This window comes from Fulmarus glacialis, unplaced genomic scaffold, assembly GCF_000690835.1.
Source record: "Fulmarus glacialis isolate BGI_N327 unplaced genomic scaffold, ASM69083v1 scaffold456, whole genome shotgun sequence".
In the NCBI taxonomy this organism is placed as follows: Eukaryota; Metazoa; Chordata; class Aves; order Procellariiformes; family Procellariidae; genus Fulmarus; species Fulmarus glacialis.
This window is the reverse complement of record NW_009216012.1, coordinates 41763-59685: the sequence shown is the minus strand read 5'-3', so window position 1 is coordinate 59685 and position 17923 is coordinate 41763. Positions and strand designations below refer to the sequence as shown.

Below are 17923 nucleotides of genomic sequence, written 5' to 3'. Positions count from 1 at the left end.
TAGGGAAAGGTGAACAAGTCATGAGGCCCCAGGAGAAGTTTCCTGTGCTTTTAATGTGTATTCTTATGTTTCTCCATATGAAGCTTGAAACTGCAGTATTAGTGCCTGTAACATGTAAAATTCATTATGGTAAATGTATATTCCTCCATTTAAAATTATGAAATAATTATAACTAGATCTATGTTTAAACTGAAAGTTTGAGTTCTTTTATAAACATGAAGGTCATTGATACCACCAAGAGAAAAATAACTTCAGATTAGTTACCTTTAAGTAATGTATTTTATGTTTAAACAATGTATTATAATAAGAGGAAGCTGAAAAACTATTTTAGGGTCTTCTGCCCTAGCACCCTGTCTAATCATTCTAGATTTGGAGCCCATTTTTGAATGTTACAAAGTACCTTATAACAGGCACCAAATTCCTTCAGCTAAGAGTCGAGCTTTAAGTAAGGATTTGGGGGATAATCAAGATGCCTAATGTAAGAGGAATCTTACATTCTTAGGTGGTGAAGTCATAGTAGCAGTCATGGGTTTTGCTAGATGTCTGTAAGTTATGCTCCAGCTCTGACCTGTCCCTTGGATAAGCTTGTTTCCCTCCGTTGATTATAGAGGAAGACTAGTTTCTTAAATTTATTTGGATGAATTCTCTTGTGAATGAATTCTCTGTCCTGCTGATGACGAGGGGACCAAACTCTCTGAATCTGCTTAGCCCAGCGCAGTATCACCCTATGACTTTGAGCCCAGCACTTCTTCACTTTGAATTTTGCAGCTCAGTGCAGGTTTATCAAAAGCCAAGCACGGCTTAATCAGGGATGGCGGTCGGTTGACTTTGAACACAGCCACTGAAACAACTGTTGCTGAACTTGACAAGATGGATAGATACATTGATTAACCTTGCAGCGTAAAGTAATCCTCCTTAGATATTTTAATTCATGACTTAGGTTCAGAGTAAAGATAGCTGCACTGAGCAGCCTGACCTTTTTGGGTCATGGGCTAGTGAAGATTCCCAAGCTAAGGAGGCTTAGAGTTAGGGGTTTTTTGATGTGGGATTTTCAGGATTTTGTTCAGAAGCCTGTGCTGCTCTTTCCTCTGAATCACTGCCCAGCAACTCAGTAAGAGCACAGCGCCTTTGAAAGCGTTTGTCTTGAATGATTGTTACTTTATATATGGTAAGAAAAGGACACTTAGCCAGTGTCCAGGCTTTTAACCCTGTAAGCTGTAGCTTATCTGCTTTTTTGGTATTTACCTTTACGTGGTAAAAATATTTTCTCACTTGTTTAAATGTTCATGTAGTATCCATCTTACAGTAAGAAAGAAGTTGCCGTTATCTGCTTCTATGAGTAAAGTTATCAGGTGTGCTAAAAGTACATCTTGATTGTCATGCAAAAAACACTTTCACATTTCCAAGTCAACTAGCTGCCCTCTCATGGCTTGGCATTCCCGTATGCATGGAAAAGGTGTAGCTGGAGGGGGAAATTCTATGAAAATGAGTAAAGTAGGTTGTTTCTAATAGTACTCTGAAGATCAGCTGAACTTTGAGAGCCCATTTAGACTTCAGTCCTGTTCTCTTTGAGTTCTAATGTGAAAGCTAGAAAGCAACTATTACACGGGGAAAAAATGCTTTTATGTTTTCCAGAACTGGTATGAGTCCAAGGAGACAGGGGATCAGTGTGTGGTTCTCTTGCTGGCTTGTTGTGCATAAGAAGAGAAGGTTGTACATTCTTGCTCTGCTTTACGATAGTTACCTTCCATACATCTGGGCGCACTGTGGTTGCTCAGACAGGCCAGAGAGCAGCAGCATAAGCCCTGCCCTTTTAAATGGACAGCTGCAGCCACGGCAGGACGGCTGCAAACAAGGAAGTTAGCTGGAGAGGCGACGGAGACAGCTTAGGGCCTCAGGTCCAGTCATGGTGCTTTTGTAGCCTGCTAAGGAGTATATGTTTGTTGGAATGCGGAGCGGAAGAAGGATGAATATCTGGAGCTGGGCAATTCAAATGCATGCTGGAAACTGCAGAATTTTAGAAAGTAAGATCTGGAAGGGACGTTAGGATGACACTTGCTCTATTTTACTGTCTCAAGGTGGTGGTGTAAATGTCGTCCCATATCAACCTGTGTCTAAAACATTCTTCAACATTTTTGCAGACTCTCAAAACTACTCGGAGGTCTGAGATAAGCTTGCAGTTTTGTGATAGCTTTAGCTAATTTTGGAAGTATCCTAGAATGAGTCCATTAGGCCCAGTTAAACTGGAAGTGTTCAGACTACCAAAGTACTCTGTAACCTGTTCTTTACCTATAACAGGCTGAACTTGAACTGCTCACTCACTTAGGCTAAATGTGCTAGCCATCTGCTCACTCTCCCATCTTTTTACTGAAGACTGATACAACAAAGGTATTAAACACTGATTTTTCTTTAAGCATCATCTGTTGAGAGAGCTCTGTTCTCTTACGGTAACTAAAATTGGAGTAGTATAAACTCCAGTGAAATATGTACTTGGCTTGCTGATTAATGTAACCAAGACTCGTAGAAGAAATGAACAAGATAATGCGTACAATCCCCAGAGAAAGAGATTGGGTACAATATGCAGGAGTTTTCACCTGGGAAGGTGAACAGAGTTGTATTATCTCTGTCTGAAACAGTCATTTGTTCTGGTGTTTCCTTATTATTTTGGACAGGACTTTCAGAGTAGCTTTGATCTGTGATCTGCTTTGATCCTGCTTGTGATGAGACTTTTCTTTATTGATTTTTTTTTCCTGAAAAGGCCCAATCCTGTTAAAAGGACTTGTCTTTTTCCCCTTGTATTTTCTTCTTTCCTTTCTCAGCTGTTTTTGTTCAGATATTGCCCTTATCAAGTCCTCAGCTTGTCTCTGGAGGAATTGCTGTTTCAATGGCATTGTGTTTGTTTATCTGGGCTTGGAATCAAGCTCACTGCATTTGGGGGCTGCTCACCTCATCTGGTTTGAGGATATGGGATTTGGTGGGTTTTTTTCCTTCTTTTTATTTTTCCCTGTAGATTTTTTTTGGGGGGTCAATGCAGTATTGTCAGTAATATCTACCAATCTACGATTATTCAGTGTCTTTCCATACAGCATGACTGTGTGTGTCATTGTGCTCCTCGAGTCCATGCTTCCAGTATCTGCCCTGCCCTCGTGGACCTGCTAAATTCCCAGTGACACACTTGTAGTCCCTTGAGCACCTACCTTCTTGTCTCTCTGATAGTCACAAGCTGAGTAACAGCATTCACCTGTTCAGATTCTCTTGGTTTTAAACAAAAAAAGTTTTGTTTAGGGAACAATTGTATTTTAATGTGGTATTTGCTTCAGCCCAGTACTATCTGATTTCCAGAAGCAGTGAGGTGGTCTGTTTGGGTACTAGTTTACAACTCAGTCTTTGAGCCAGTCTTTATGTCCTCGAAGGCTCCAAAGTGTATGATTAAAAGGGATTACCTTAAGAGAGCATTTTAATAGCAGATGAACTTTCAGTGTAGCTTCCTCTTTCAGTTATGTACCAGATTTGAAGAATGCTCTTCTGTGATGCAAGATTTGGGGTTTTTCTCCTTACTCTTTTAATTTGCATAGGTGAATACGGATGGCATATCTCATTTCTATACTCTCATAGGTTATATTTCATCTGTCTGAAAAAGGACCTTGCAGATCTGCTTTAATGGAAAGTAAAGTCTGTTTAAACTCAGTTTCAGTGGAGAGGTGAAAAAGAACCTCTGTTCTGTCCATCCACCAATAGTCATGAAGGATACTTTCAGGATACTTGAAATCTTAAGCCACTATTTCACCGTTGTTTAGCCAAAATTTGTCAACAGGTTAATAGGTGAAGGGCACATAAACAGACAATATGATCCAATAAGTCATATTTCCTTAGGAAATCAGGTTGAAAAGTAGTGGCTCAGCAAAACCCCCGAGTCCTCTTACCTGCTAAATAAGTTGCAGAATTTGCAGAAATGTTTGTAAAATTACAGCCCAGTAATTAGTTCAGGCTATTACTGCAACTGTACATTCTGATATTTGTTCATGCAAGCAGCTAGCTAAGTATCTAACTAGCACTTCTGATGTGGTGTAACCCATTTTGTACGCACAGTTGCAGCATTTTCACTGTTGTGCTGTGAATATAAATGTTTGAAGTATATTCTGCAACTCTGAATGGATGCTGCTTTCTACTTGTCACTGTTGTATAAAAAATACCTTCAGTTAACTGAGAATACATTAATAAATGAGAAGGCAAAAATGTGTTGCAGGTAGTTTCCTGAACTGTCAATTATATACTGCTAAGACATTTTCATGATGTTCTTTTTCTCATATTTATTTATACCTATTTATAACTCTAGATTTATAAGTCTTTACATGTTCTTCCACCCCCAGTATGTCACTTCTTACGCTGAACTTTTTTTTTTTCGTTATTTGCAGGTCTGCTATTAAAGCATTGCGTCCTGGTGGATTGTTGGTCTATTCTACGTGCACTCTCTCAAAGGCAGAAAACAGCGATGTAATAAATCTCATTCTAAACTCCTGCAGTAATGTTATGCCTGTAGACATAAGTGAAATGGCCAAAGCTGTTTCTCAGGAATTCACTTTTCTTAGTGGTACACAACAGCATGAACTTCTGGTTCTCCCAGAGAAAGGGAGAGCATGGGGTCCAATGTATGTAGCTAAATTAAAGAAAATGTAGTCCATCTGATGCCTGTTATTTTTTTATAAGGGATATGTGATAAATTAATATTTATTTCTAATATAGTATGCATATATGAACATGCCCAAGGCAATTGAATTTAGGGCATTGCAGTTTTATCAGCTACTGCCCAATGAAAAGGAAGCTAGACACTTAACTTAGTTTAGCTCAAAATACAGAATGTGTCTTCTAGTGTGGACTTGTGGGCCTCTGTGAAGTCCTTATGAAGTCAAGGGAGCTTTGTATTATTTTCAAGGTGATGCTCTTAAATGGATTTATATCCTAGAATAGAGGCCTGCGTGGTGAGTTTTTGCACTGTTTTTTGGTTTGTTTTAATTACTAATTTGGTTTTAATACAGTATATTTTAAAATAAATGGTCTGAATGGTGCCTGCTTCTGAAGTCATGGAAATCCTGCATTCTCTCTCAAACATGTCTAGAAATCTGTTTTCCTTGTAAGAACTGATTTGTATGCAGAGTCTGTCATCCTAAGGACTGACTATTCCAAGCACTGGCAAAACAGGTTTCATATTTGCTAAGTTGTTTACTGGTTAAAAACTGTCTTTTGTTTACAGTCGCAAAGGTCAGCAGCTATATCGATACCAGCTTTTTCTTTTTTTATATTTTTATATTTTGGAGCTTATAAAAATATAAATTGAAAGAGTAAATTACGTTGAAATGTCCTTAAAAGAGTGGATTTAGATGTGTTTAGCTTTGGCACTCAGTTTGTGGCATAATGCAGTATAATGGCACAGTATTCAAGAGTTTTGTTACATAATTACAGTCATGATGAGAAAAACAGACAATCTGAAGAAGTGGCTTATCCACCGAGTTAAGAAATGTTACATGAATTCATGATGTCATATCTGTGGTATATAAGGAAAGAGGGTCCCAGTGAGAACACGAACTAATGTTGTTTTTAGGTTCCCTCAATTCTGCTACACAGTGCTATGGATAAATGTGTAGACATACGTGCACGTGTTCATGTGTATGCACATGCAAACTGTGTTTTCCTATGTACTGCCTATGGGTTAGGTGTAAAAACTTCTGATCCAGTAGTGCTTGAATTATGCCTATGAGTGGATCATGTACATACATGTGTATATATAGTGGTGTATATATTAGGTTGAACGCTTGTCTTGAAGTAGAATGGAGCCCTTTCATCCCTCTCCAAGCAAAGAGGGGTCCTTTCCCTGATTGAAGCTTATAGTAATTGTTTTTAAGGAATGGTGTTTTAAAGAACAGATTTTTTTCTGGTAGATGAGTTGCTTGTGTGGAAATGTGTGTGTGTGAGACTGTGTACATTTATATATTTCATATGTTTTATGTGTACATCTCTGTGTATATATATAATTATAAGTTTTTTGCAGTCGCAGCCATGACTTGTTAATGCAGATCTGATTTTTTTTCTGAATACAAAAGAATATCAACTTGTAAATACCGGAAAAACTACCAAATTGCTGATTCTGCACCTCGTTAACAAAGGCAGGAATAAAGTTGATTGCCTGAGGTCTTCTGTAAGGAGCGCCATGTAACCACGCTGGAAATGCAGTAGTTCTACATGAAATTCTCCAGTGATTCTGTTGCTGTGAGCTCAGAAGTACTTGTTACAACTGTGACCGAACTGCCTTTTGTCTGAAAAATTTAGCTGACTTTTCACTACCTTTATTCTCTGCTCACCTTGTTACGCTGGTGAGCCTTGACTCTGTATTCACACCAGTTCTCTGTCAGTACACCCGTGGTCATGAGGCACTCAGCATTTGTCCCTGCTCTGAGTGTTGTGGCTGCTGGGAAGCTCCTGTCCCTAGTATCTAGAGCAGTAAGAAGGCAGAGTTCAGAAGCACAGCACCTGAACTGAAGAAAATCTTAGTTGCCTGAAAGCAGATGCTGATTGTGAGCAGTAGCTTTGCTTCTTCAGGTTTTTCTGTGACTAAGAGGAGGATGGGTTGGGCAGTTTTTCTCGCTTCTGCACCTTTTACTGAAGGAAATAAAACCATAAGGTACTCTGCCCCTTTGGTGCATGAACTTCCACAGTTATCCTTTCCCTTACTTTGTGATAAAAGATATTTGAGGTGCCCCTGTAGTATTAAATTGTCAGCAGTGTCTCTGAAAACTTTAGAGGATATAAAGCGTATGTAACTTGAGGCACAGAAGTTACTAATGTGTGCAGATGATATTGTGTTCCTATGAAAAGACCGAACAGCATCTGTCCCAGAAACATTAAATGTAATATCCAGATTTGGAGTCATCTCAGGCTACTGGATGCAATAACAATACCCTTGTCAAAACGCTTTCCATCAGTTTTATTTGCCCGGTGGAAATTGAAATGGAAAGCCAAGAATGTAACTTACTCAGGGATGGAATTAAAATATGTGGTTAGACTGAATGGTTGAGGAGAAGGTGGGCTAGGTAATCACAGAAAGAACAAAGGGATCCTTGAAAACGGAACTTTGCTCAATCCCAGCATATGGGCGAGTCCCTGTGAACTGCACTCCGTTAGACCTAAATTATGCAGCAAGGCCTCCTGATGTATTTAAAAGCTGCACTGAGTTCTGCATAACCCTCTGCTGATCTCCTGGAGTTACTAATCTAAAAGTACACCAAAAAGGCAGGAAAAAATGGGGCTAATTAATAAGTGATACTTTTGGTTTGTAGCAGATGAATGCTAGTCCAGAGTGCTGCGGGGTTTTTTTGTTCTGTTCTAATCAGTTCTGGCTGGTGACAGGGATTTGGTAAGCACACGTGGAGGGAGAGGGGGTGAGAAGGGAAAAGCAGAAAGGGTGGGAGGATGCCTGTGGAGGTAAGGGGCAAGGTTTGCACGTGTGGGGAAGCAGTGTCCACTCAAGGGTACTTGAAAAGCTTTCGTGTCCGTTCAGGTACCTCTTAGATACTTCTGATGTCCTAAGACGACTTCTGCTCACCTTCAGGACAAGGCTGCAGCATTTTCCATTTTTACACCTTTTTCTCAGAGAATTGTAATTTAACTCCTCTACTACGTCCTGCCTCCTCTTTCACAAGCAACTCTGATGGAAATGGGGTAGCAAACAAGTCAGGCTCTCTAACTTAGAGGAAGTTGCAGCCGCAGGGAAAAGGCAGGTGAGCAAGCTGAGGGCAAGAAAATGACCATTTTTGTTGGATTGTGGAGTAGCCAGAGAAATCTGCATGATCTCTAATGAAGGCAATTAAGAGAGTGTTTGTACTCACAATCATGTTATGCATAGCACACATCAGGGCCAGTATACCTCAGAGGCAGCAGAGATAACTGGACCTCAAATACTATCATGCTTTTTTGCCATTCCCTTTTCAAACGTACAGAAAGTAATTTCCCTACTAGTTTCAGCGGAGTTGGCACAATAAGAAATGAAGGCCTTATATGAAGGCAACTTCAGTATTTGCCAAATTTTATCCTTTATTCAGTGACATCTGACACAATTCAATTATGGCTTGTCAAAAGCATTCTCCACTGTGGAATAGAGTGGAAAAACAGATTATACACAAATGGCTGTGGACTGTTACAGTCAACTAGGGGACTAGCAAACTCTTGGCTTTCTTACTAAGGCGTGCAAAGAGAAGGTGAAGCACGCTGAAAGAGGGGTAAAATGAAAAGATCGAGAATACAGCAGTAGAAGGAAAACATGAAATACTGGAGAAGAGATGCCATGGCCTTTAGCATGGAAAGGCAGTAATGCTGCACCCTACGCAGGAAGAGGTCTGTGAGCGTATGGCTGGTGGGGAGGGGAGGGTTCCTCTGGGGGAGAGTGGGAGCCACAGTTAGCTGTGCTGGGGTGGGGACCATCCTCTTAGTTCATTTGGCTGTCTTAGGAGAAACATGTCTTTTGAGGACATCAATCATGAAAACTGCAGGGGGCTTGCTTTAAATTTGCAGGGTATTTAAATTAGCTATGAGGACTTAAATAGAGTGTGGCTACCTGTTTCTTGCAAAATGAATGGCTGTATCAGTGCAGTGTTCCTATTGGAAAAATTGATTTGGTGGGAGGAAATTTTGAGAATCTGATCTGGCTTAAATAGCCTGTTCTGTTATAGAATATGGCCTGCTGGTAAGCTGATTGAACTTTATGCAATATTGGCTATAAACACGACTCTTTCTTCCAGGGGAAACTTGAACAGCACATATTGGTGTAGTCTCTTAACTTCCAGGTAAAAACTCAGGTAGAAGTGAAACTTTAAGTTCTCAGTTATCCGTTTGTCAAATTTGGATCAGAGAGCACAGGGTGTACGCAGTCACTAGTCTTAGCTTTTAGACAGGGCTGCTGTGTGCCCACCACATGATTTTTTACTGAAGGTAGGTTTTTATGAGACAGACCATAGCAATTGTGAAACATTTGTCAGAAAATGCTTTCATTGGCTGATTTTCCTGGCTGCCTCCTAAGATTTGAGGTCAAAGCCTAATGGCCTTGGAAGGTTTTATTTTTTCAGTAGTTGTACGTAGGGGCAACAGTTGTACAACAGGGGCAAGCATCACAAAGCTCCCATGGCTCCATTTAAAACGTATTTCAGGTGGTACCAAAATAAAATGCCTCGATCAAAAAGTCACAACTACTCTGGAGAGAAAGGGATGGAACATAAACCTAGGTTTTGTGCCAGTCTTTGTACTTCACTGAAGAATTTCCACTCCCTACAGCTGTGTTTAGGGTGCTCACTTACATAAATGCTTCCTCGCTGTTTCACTTTGTGATAGCGTGGCAGTATGGACATGGCAGTACCATGGTGACTTACCAGTGTGTCATGGTGATGTAAGTAACCCTTCATGGTCACAGAGGAAAAGGAAACGGATCTGCTACCCTAAAACCACAGGTAATAATCCTATAGTAAGAAGTGCTCCAAAAGATGTTGCAGAACTAAGTCTTTTCTTAAAGAAGATAGAAGCACTAGAAGGCAGCACAGCTACCCAAATTTGAATGAGGCTAGCGCTTCAGCTGCTTAGTGACATCCTTACCTTGTTCTTTACAAAATTATGCTTACCTGATGTATGGCTTTCATCTTTAACAACCATCACAGTTTGGCCTGACCTTACTTCTGACAAGGCTAATCAAATAAAGCAGTCAAAATAGGCAGAGGCTCGTTTACATGCAGCATCAGAGTAGCGCGCTCAGCGATCCAAAAGAGATTCGGGTTAGCTGTTGCTGTGTCTCGGTCCCCCATGCTGTTCTGGTGTGATACTTGTACAGCAGCGCCTGCGTCCGGGATGGGCCCTGACACGACTCCTCCTGAGTCTCCCTTTGTATCGAGTAACTTTCTTTGCTCCTGGGGAGATCTCTAGAGGCACATCTCTTGCTTCAGTGAGCCTCTGTGAATGAATGGCTTTCAAACCATCTTTTGATGTACTTTAGTATGGCACAGACTACCAAGGCAAAACTTCCGTCTCTGAATAAGTGTTCTTGTAGCATCTTAACCTGCTCGAGGTCCCTTGATTTGAAGGCACATAAAAACGTAGCATATATTGTAGGTGCACTTTTTCCCTTTTTTTAACATACTTAGTGCTTATTAAACATCCTACCCTACAAGAGGAAGGAGGCTGGCGCTCTCTGCCCTAACTAAAACAGGGTAAAGCCCAGGAGTGTGGTAAGGCAGTAGGGAGCGGGTGGGCAAGGAGCAACATGAAAGTGACAACAGAATGATAGCTCCATGGTTAATGATTTCAGCCTTATTGAGAACTGTACGACAAGCAAGTGTGTATTACTAAGAATTAAATGGTGGTTTCTAGACTGAACATTTCATTAGATTTTGCCCAGAAATAACTGTGGCCCCAAACTCCTCATTCAATCTGGCTGACAAAATAAGGACTGCCTGTATCAAGGGGTTTGGCGTTGCGTGTGCCTTATGAGCGTATTACTGAAAAGGGGTCTCCCATATCGCCAGTTCCCTGCTTTGGTAAGTCTCCGATATGCCTGCCATAAACTGCTCAATCTTTACCTCAAAGATTTCGGGTTTCTTGTCTCCACCAGGACGCAGTTCTGGAATTATGTTACTCAAAAGTCAGAGAACTAAATGATCCGTTCAAGTCCCTGCCTGCTTCTGGTGTTCACCATCACACCGGTAACAAATGAACAGCTACTACCGCCTGCGTTTGGATGTGGTGGGCTATGAAAAACAGGGAAATATGTAACTAATAGTGTTCTCAAAAAGTATTTTTCTAATTGTCCCAAAGTGAAATAAGATGATAAGAGGAAATTCAGAGTGATATATCATGGGTTGTGGTAGGGTTTTTTTGCTTTGTTGATTTATTTTCTAGGAAGAATCTAGCTTGGCTGAGTGTGTGCTTAAGCGGCTAATGGAATAATTCTTTGCAGGGAGGAAAAGATGCCAGAACATTTGAGTGGTGTAAAACTAGACTGCACAGAGGATTAGAAAAGGTACAGGGAGGAATGATTTTGTGTTGGCAGGAAGTAGACTTAATAGTACTTTTTTATCTGTAATTTTTATGATTCTATGGCTAACCAGGGAAATGTTTAATGTTCCTGATACAGTAACTGAAGGTAGAAGGAAGATTGACATACCCAGCACTGTTATAATTCATTTCATTACTTCACACAGGGCTTTTATATTGTCACGCCCATAAAGCGCCAGTGTGTGCGCTTATAGCCAATTCATCTTTATATACTGCTGCTGATCCCATTGAAGTGAATGGCAAAGCTCCCATCAATTTTAATGGCAGTGGGATATGGCCCATTTTGTAGATATACAATGTATATTTCCTGCACACACTATTTTTCGTGTATAACGTGCCTCTCATCTGAGGTTCGGAGAATGTTTTATAAAGCGGCTAAGTCACAACCATTGATGTAGTCTCCAGCTGATAAGATAACGTGATCTGTCTTCGAAACGAGATTTAAAGGTTGACAGTTATTTATCTATCTATCTATTTATTTATTTATTTTAGGCACGGTATGCACATAGAAGGTCTCTATGTGTAAAGTACTGTTTTTGGAAAATTTGCCCAAATAAATTGCAGGAGGTAACTATGTTAGAAATAGACGTTACGCTTGCAAGGTTAACATTATGCTTCAGCGTTTGAAAAATAGGAAGCATCAAAGAAAGTTGAAGGCAGCATGGATCAGTGGGTTAGTACATTACACAGCAGTCTGCAGCACCAGAGGCTAAGGAAGGTCCTTTTTGGAAAGCATCTGTTTGGGTAGCAACTCACTCAATTAGCAAGGTACAAACCAAAAAAAAAAAAAAAAAAATTTAGTTATTGATTCTTTGGATATTTTAGCTAGTGTTCTTACTGAGAAACATTTTAAACAGTGGTAAGGTGTCTGTTCCCTCCAGAACCCATCATCCTTGACCCTATTTAAAGAAAATGTGGAATGTATGAGCCGTATTTTAGTAGCTGTAAACCCTGCTGGCTATGCATTGAAAGATCTGGATTCATAGCAGCATTCAGCATGTGCATACTGGAAATGGAATTGCTTGACAGGCTGATGTCTTCATTCGAGAAGCTTCCTTTCTTCACCATAACGTATGTTGGAGAGCAGTCGCATTCCCAGCTTAATGAGAGAACAGGGTTTGTAGAGGACTCAAATGGGAAGTTTGCGGTTTAACTAAAACTCTTAGTTGTGAGTTATGTACCAGTAGAGACTAAATAATTCAGCAGACTGCACTGCAGGTGATGGATCACCGAGCCTTATTGTACAATACACTCTTCCCCTTAGTGCTTGCTGCGGTCACAGGTCCTGGAATTGGATTATGCAAAGACTTACGAACTCGTTCCTTGACTGGTCGTACGCAAGGGTGTATCCAGCTTGTTGAAGTGTACTTGCCTGTAGTTAGCACCATGACATTGAAGAGTGTCTCTTTATGAATGTGTTGATTTATGTAGCTGGGCTGTGTTGGGGTGGCACAGTAATTGAATGGACAAACACCACCATTCTGAAGGACATTAGCATCATCTAAATGTACAAGCAGTCCACTTGCATCCAGTCCCTTACAGCCACTCTTGGAAAATAGTAGTTATCTAAGACACATACGAATTAACTGCTTTTCGTTGGCTGGTTTTCATCATCTTGGTATTTTCAGAGGTTTGTTTGGGTTTTTTGGAATATATAAGTAGTCTTTTTAAAAAATTATAGATACAAAGTTGACTTGAACTGTTAGGCTGGGATTTACATTCCTATGTAGTTCTCAAGAGAATGCAGACCTTGAATTCAAGTACTGAAAATAGTTTCATGTAGAGCTATGTCTCAAGTGCACCATAACACCATTCATTGTAAAGCACCTATGAACTACCACTATGGCTTTGTGGAGGGGCTGGCGTTGTGGCTATAGCACTAGTCTGAAGTTCAGGAGGTCAGAGTTCTGTTCCTAGTTTTTCTATTGATTTCCTTAGAGCAAATTGCTTCTGATGTGATTTTTAGAAGCACTTAGTGTAGGCCTAACTCTGCTATCAAAATCAAAAATTCCTATTGACTTATCTGAAAACTGAGTTAAGACTTGTTGAAGCACATTTGCTGTTTTGTCCTCAAAGTCTCCAGGTCTCATTTTTCCATCTGTCTACTGAGAGTTATGTGTTTTACTCATAGAAATGATGCGAGGATAAATTCACAGAGACATGTGAGCCACACAGTTCTTGGAGCAACAAATGCCAAGCTTGGCCCAGTAGCATTTGTTTACTTTGTAAAGGTCTGACTGACTCCACCAATTTCCAAAAGCTGACTAACCTGGGAATTTATTTTTTAAATTATGAGGCTACTTTTTAATGAGAGGATTCATTATTTTTGCTGAGAATGTACAATGCTTTAATAGCAGAGGGTGGGGATGAGGAAAGCTTTTTGCCACAAATTTTCTTCCCATGTCCTCTCTTAAAAGACAGAGTCTTGCAACCCACAGCAGCCGTCGGTAGCCTGCAAATTATTTCTGCCCTCCCTAGCAGATGTCACAGCGGCAGTTGGCAGTATCCTGTGAACTACAGAGATGTCAAAGATTAAAATAAGTGAAAGTTTTTAAACAAAAAAGATACAAAATGTTCTTTCTTAGACAAAAAACCCCATAAATGTCTGGGCTTCTGACAAAAGCCTGTCTCCCTTACATTTTCTTTTTGCAGAATACAAAGTGCTCTAACTTCTAAACTCAGCTTTGCTTTAGTCTGAGATTTGCTGCTGCTTTTTTAAATTATTGATGCTTGAGCCAAGAAACACAAAGGGCATGTTTTATTTTTCTTGAAGTTGCATCATATAAATTGGCTCCCGATGCAGAAGAGAAAGTGTTTTGGAAAAGCATTTACAGTTGTTGGGTTGCAGAGGCAGGGGATGTCGAAAGGGGACATTATCAAAGCTCACTCTCTGAAGACTACTCCGCTGCTTAAAGGAACACAACATTTTGTGGCTTTTGGAGTTGATTTGCAGCAGAAGTGTTTTTTTGGAAGGGGGAAACAGATACTAGTTCTGACAAGGGATGTCTGAGGAGGAACAGAAGAGATATGTTGAACTAAAGAGAAAAATAAAGTTATCGGGCTTTATGCTAGATTTAATTACTATAGTTGAAGGAGTACGCAGGGGCTATGATTGGAATGCGTATTACACATACTGGTAAATAGAAAAATACGCATAAGATGGATTTTGAGCCCCAAATTTCCCAAAATATTGGTTCCCTGGAACCAAAATACTGTAGAGTGCACCAACTATTTGGAAGAAAGAGTGAAAAGAAAATTAAGATAATTATGATAATGACTGGAATACCAATTTGTCAGTTATTTCCAGGTGTTTTCAAGTGACAGAAAACTTGAATCACTGGCTTAAAGTGAAAAAAAGAGTCTTAGGAACAAAACAGAACTCTGAACTGCTGGGTTTGTCCCCTTCCTATCGTCTAATTTGCCTAAATTTGTAGATGTGGAGCTTCTCGTACTATGCAAGCAGCAAGATCTTTATCATTAAAACTTGGGAAACTCCCAAGTTCAGGAAGTCGAAATGCAATGCCTGCGTTTCAACGGGAAGCTCGTTTTCACAAGATGTTTCTGAGAATGAGGGCATAATAAGCTGTGACTCAGGATAGACAGAGTTATCCTTACTGGTGACCAGCTTTGGATGAGTTGTTTTAACCTCATGCATTGGGCAGTCTCTTTGAGAACTACATGGAAGACGACACAGCAGAGTTGCTCTTTGCCAGCTCTGCTGAATGGATCCACGTTTTCCTCATAAGTGTTTGATAGTGACTCTACAGACATTCAAGACTGGACTAGGTTGGACTATATAGGCTTTGTTTGATGCCAGAAGGAAATACCTGTGTTTCTGTGAAAAATGGTCCAAGCAGTATTTAAAAAAAAAAAAAAAAAAAGCTTCCCACTACACACACCTGTACACACACGCAGAGCCTCTTAGCTTGGATTTTTCTGCCTGAAAGTTGCTTACAAATAGCTAGAGTGTGATTAGGTTCATGGGATCAGAGATAAGGAAGTGAAAGCTGATTAAATGCATTGGGGTGTGTTTTGGGTTTTTTTGTTTTATTGAATCTGTTGGGGTTTTGATTTATATATTGTGAATAAGCAGAATATTTGGAAGGAAAAAAAAAAACCCTATGCTAGGGAGAAAGGTCTTAAAAATCTTAAGCCTTCCAAAGTTTCTTCTTTTTTTTTTTTTTTTTTTTTTGTTAAAGAAAAGAAGGTGGCAAATTGCTGTTTCTGAAATAGGCTATAAAACAAGGAGAATATAAAAAGCTTTCTAAGAAAGCACATCCTCTGTTGAATCCTACATTAAAAGGAAAACGAGAACTCTCTTTCACTCTTTACATGATACCTTCAGTCTGTCTGAAGTGGAGTATGGTTAACAGTGGCTAAGTGACCTATGTGTCAAAGTCATATTGACTTCCTTGGAGACTTAGGCTTTCAAAATCGTTTCAGCACTTTGAAAATGTTAACTTCAAGCTCAAAATGGACAGAGTTTCAATTAGTTCTGATAGGGCAACTCTTCCTCCTGCTATCTTGGTTACTTCGGGTACACAACTGCTATTGCTGATGGTGAATGGGAAAGTGCATTTGATCTGCCATAGGGGATTTTAATTAAAACATTGTGTAGCCTTGTTTTGGAAAAGAAAAGGTAAAGTTTTGTTGGAATACCTGCAGCTGGTCTACACTATTTAATTGATTGTTGTTATGATGAATAAAGCAGGACCAGGCATGAATGGGTGTGAAATTTTGCGGTACCAACGGTGGTGCAGGCAGAACTTAGAAATGCCATCATACCAGCTCGTCTCTACCAGCCCGTAAGTCCATGTTTATCTCAAATTGTGTGACAGGGCATTGCAAAGAGGATCCCTTTAGGATGAGAGGACAGCATGCAAATGCCTGATTTTGGTGTAACAAAGATAATTTCGGACTGCAAATTGTTGCTTGGGCTAAGTATGTTTCAAAGAGTCCAGCTGATGTCTGCAGTCAGGCTCCAAATGTATTTGGACCCTGACAGCCCACTCCCCAAGAAGATGAAAGTTTAAGCCTGGGTACAGCTAAGCCCATATAAGTGCACAAATAGGTTTCACCTTCAAAAGAATGTCAGATCCATAAGAAAAGGTCCGTCCCTTTGGATAGCAACTTTCTCCTCATGCTCCACTGCCAAGGGAAGTGCGGCCCAGCAGAATGGCCACTCGCTCCTCCAGGGCATCTCCACTGCATCTCCCACATCTCAGCACACGGGGAAGCTCAGCCGTCCTGAGTCACCTTGCTGCTGCTTCTTACTTTGCTGCTGCTTCTTGCTCTCTCCAGCACATTGCTGCACATTGCAGCACTCTCTGCCTTTGTAAAGAGAGCTGTTTTGTTTCTTTCTACCCAAAGTCTTAGGGGAGGTGAAAAGAAAACCTGTAAGAACTGTAGGAGAGGCAAATGCAACTCTGGATGGAGGTGAGCAGGTTGGTTTGGTGGGAGAGGGAAGAGAATGAGTGCTTAAAGCAGTTACAGTAGCATCCAGAATAAATTCATTTGATCAGAGGCAGTGGCAAGGGTTACTTCTATGATTTTAGGGAAGCTGGAAAGCATATTAAGTGGCATGCTCTTGCATTTTCTCTCCCAGCAGTCATTTTTTGCTGTAATGGGGGGCCAAGGTATTGCATAGCTATGTCTGGTCAATGACATATGGCTGGTTTTAGGAGTTCTCGCAGTGGGATGGCTCACTTTACAAGCTCCTCCCCTAAAAAAAAAGGCAGCATTTAAAGGAAATGAAATTATCCTTAAAAATTATTCTTATTATTGAATTTATAGTAATATCATGATCCCAGGCTGCTTTTGGTTTTCAAATTTCTGTGAGTAAGAAGTAAGCTTGAAGATTTTCCTTCAAAATGGCAATGGTACTTCCAAATCAGCAAAATGTTCACCCAATCTTTGCTCTTCTTTCTTTGGTGTACTCCCCTTTTGGAAATCATTGTTTTAGAGAGTTGATAAATGTGAAAAAGCCAGTTTGGCAGTGGCCTATCCTGGAGGAAGAAGTTAGCAAATGTACAAATGATATTAGAATATCGCTGTGTTAATGCCTCCTTACGTTTTATGCAGTATGTTTTGTTCAGTGAGCCTAATGAGGTGAGAGTGAGATCCAATTCTTTCTCCTTTCTGTCTTTAACTCATATTCTGTAATGGCAAGTTTATGATGACTTCTTTGAACTTTTGCTCTCGTACTCAGATCAGGATGTGCATAACCGATGTTAACATTTTGTCTCTCAGAGGCTTCAGCTGGGAGTATTTTTCAGTTCTATAGTATCTAAATATTATTCAGTTGAATAACTGATTTTCTCACCTCTCCCAAAAGGTATGATTATGCTTACACTAAAGTGCAAAGTCTATTTTGAATGCCAACCTAGTAAGTTTACTGGAGGATGGGAAAACAGTAACAGTTACATGGTTGTTTTCTTTCAAGAATCCACGCAAAGTGAAGTTTGGCATCAGTTCATTGGTTTAATTTATATTGGATCTGAGCTATTGCAACCTCTACTGTAGAAGAACTGTCTCGGCTGTTATCATATTTGGATATAGAGCCAGCTCCAATCTCGCTTAGTTCCACTTCCCTGTTTCCAGGAAGGATGAGTCTGTTGAGCCTTGCATACAGGCTGTCAACTCATTTCAACTCGTAGCTATTTCCCAGGACCAATATTATAACACATTTATCCCACAAACCTAGTCCATTAAAGGATGTTAATACATATGTTAGACTTGAAGACTGCTCTTACCTTGTAGCAGTCCCTGTTGTTCTGAGTCTACATGCTGAAAACATTATCTCCTGTCTATGTCAGGAGGTCCTTTGCTCTGTATTCTT

The 17923-nt window shown here is 40.1% G+C and overlaps 1 protein-coding gene across 1 annotated transcript in view; it reads left to right on the top strand.

Annotated features, from left to right (window-relative positions):
- NSUN3 (NOP2/Sun domain family, member 3) overlaps positions 1 to 4741 on the top strand; it is a gene marked incomplete at its 5' end in the record, with an annotated part of 18154 nt that extends 13413 nt beyond the window's left edge. The window contains one exon of the mRNA XM_009579114.1: positions 4416 to 4741. Within this exon, the coding sequence (XP_009577409.1) occupies positions 4416 to 4677 (262 nt within the window). The remainder of the gene's footprint in view (positions 1 to 4415) is intronic.
- Positions 4742 to 17923: the final 13182 nt, after the last annotated feature.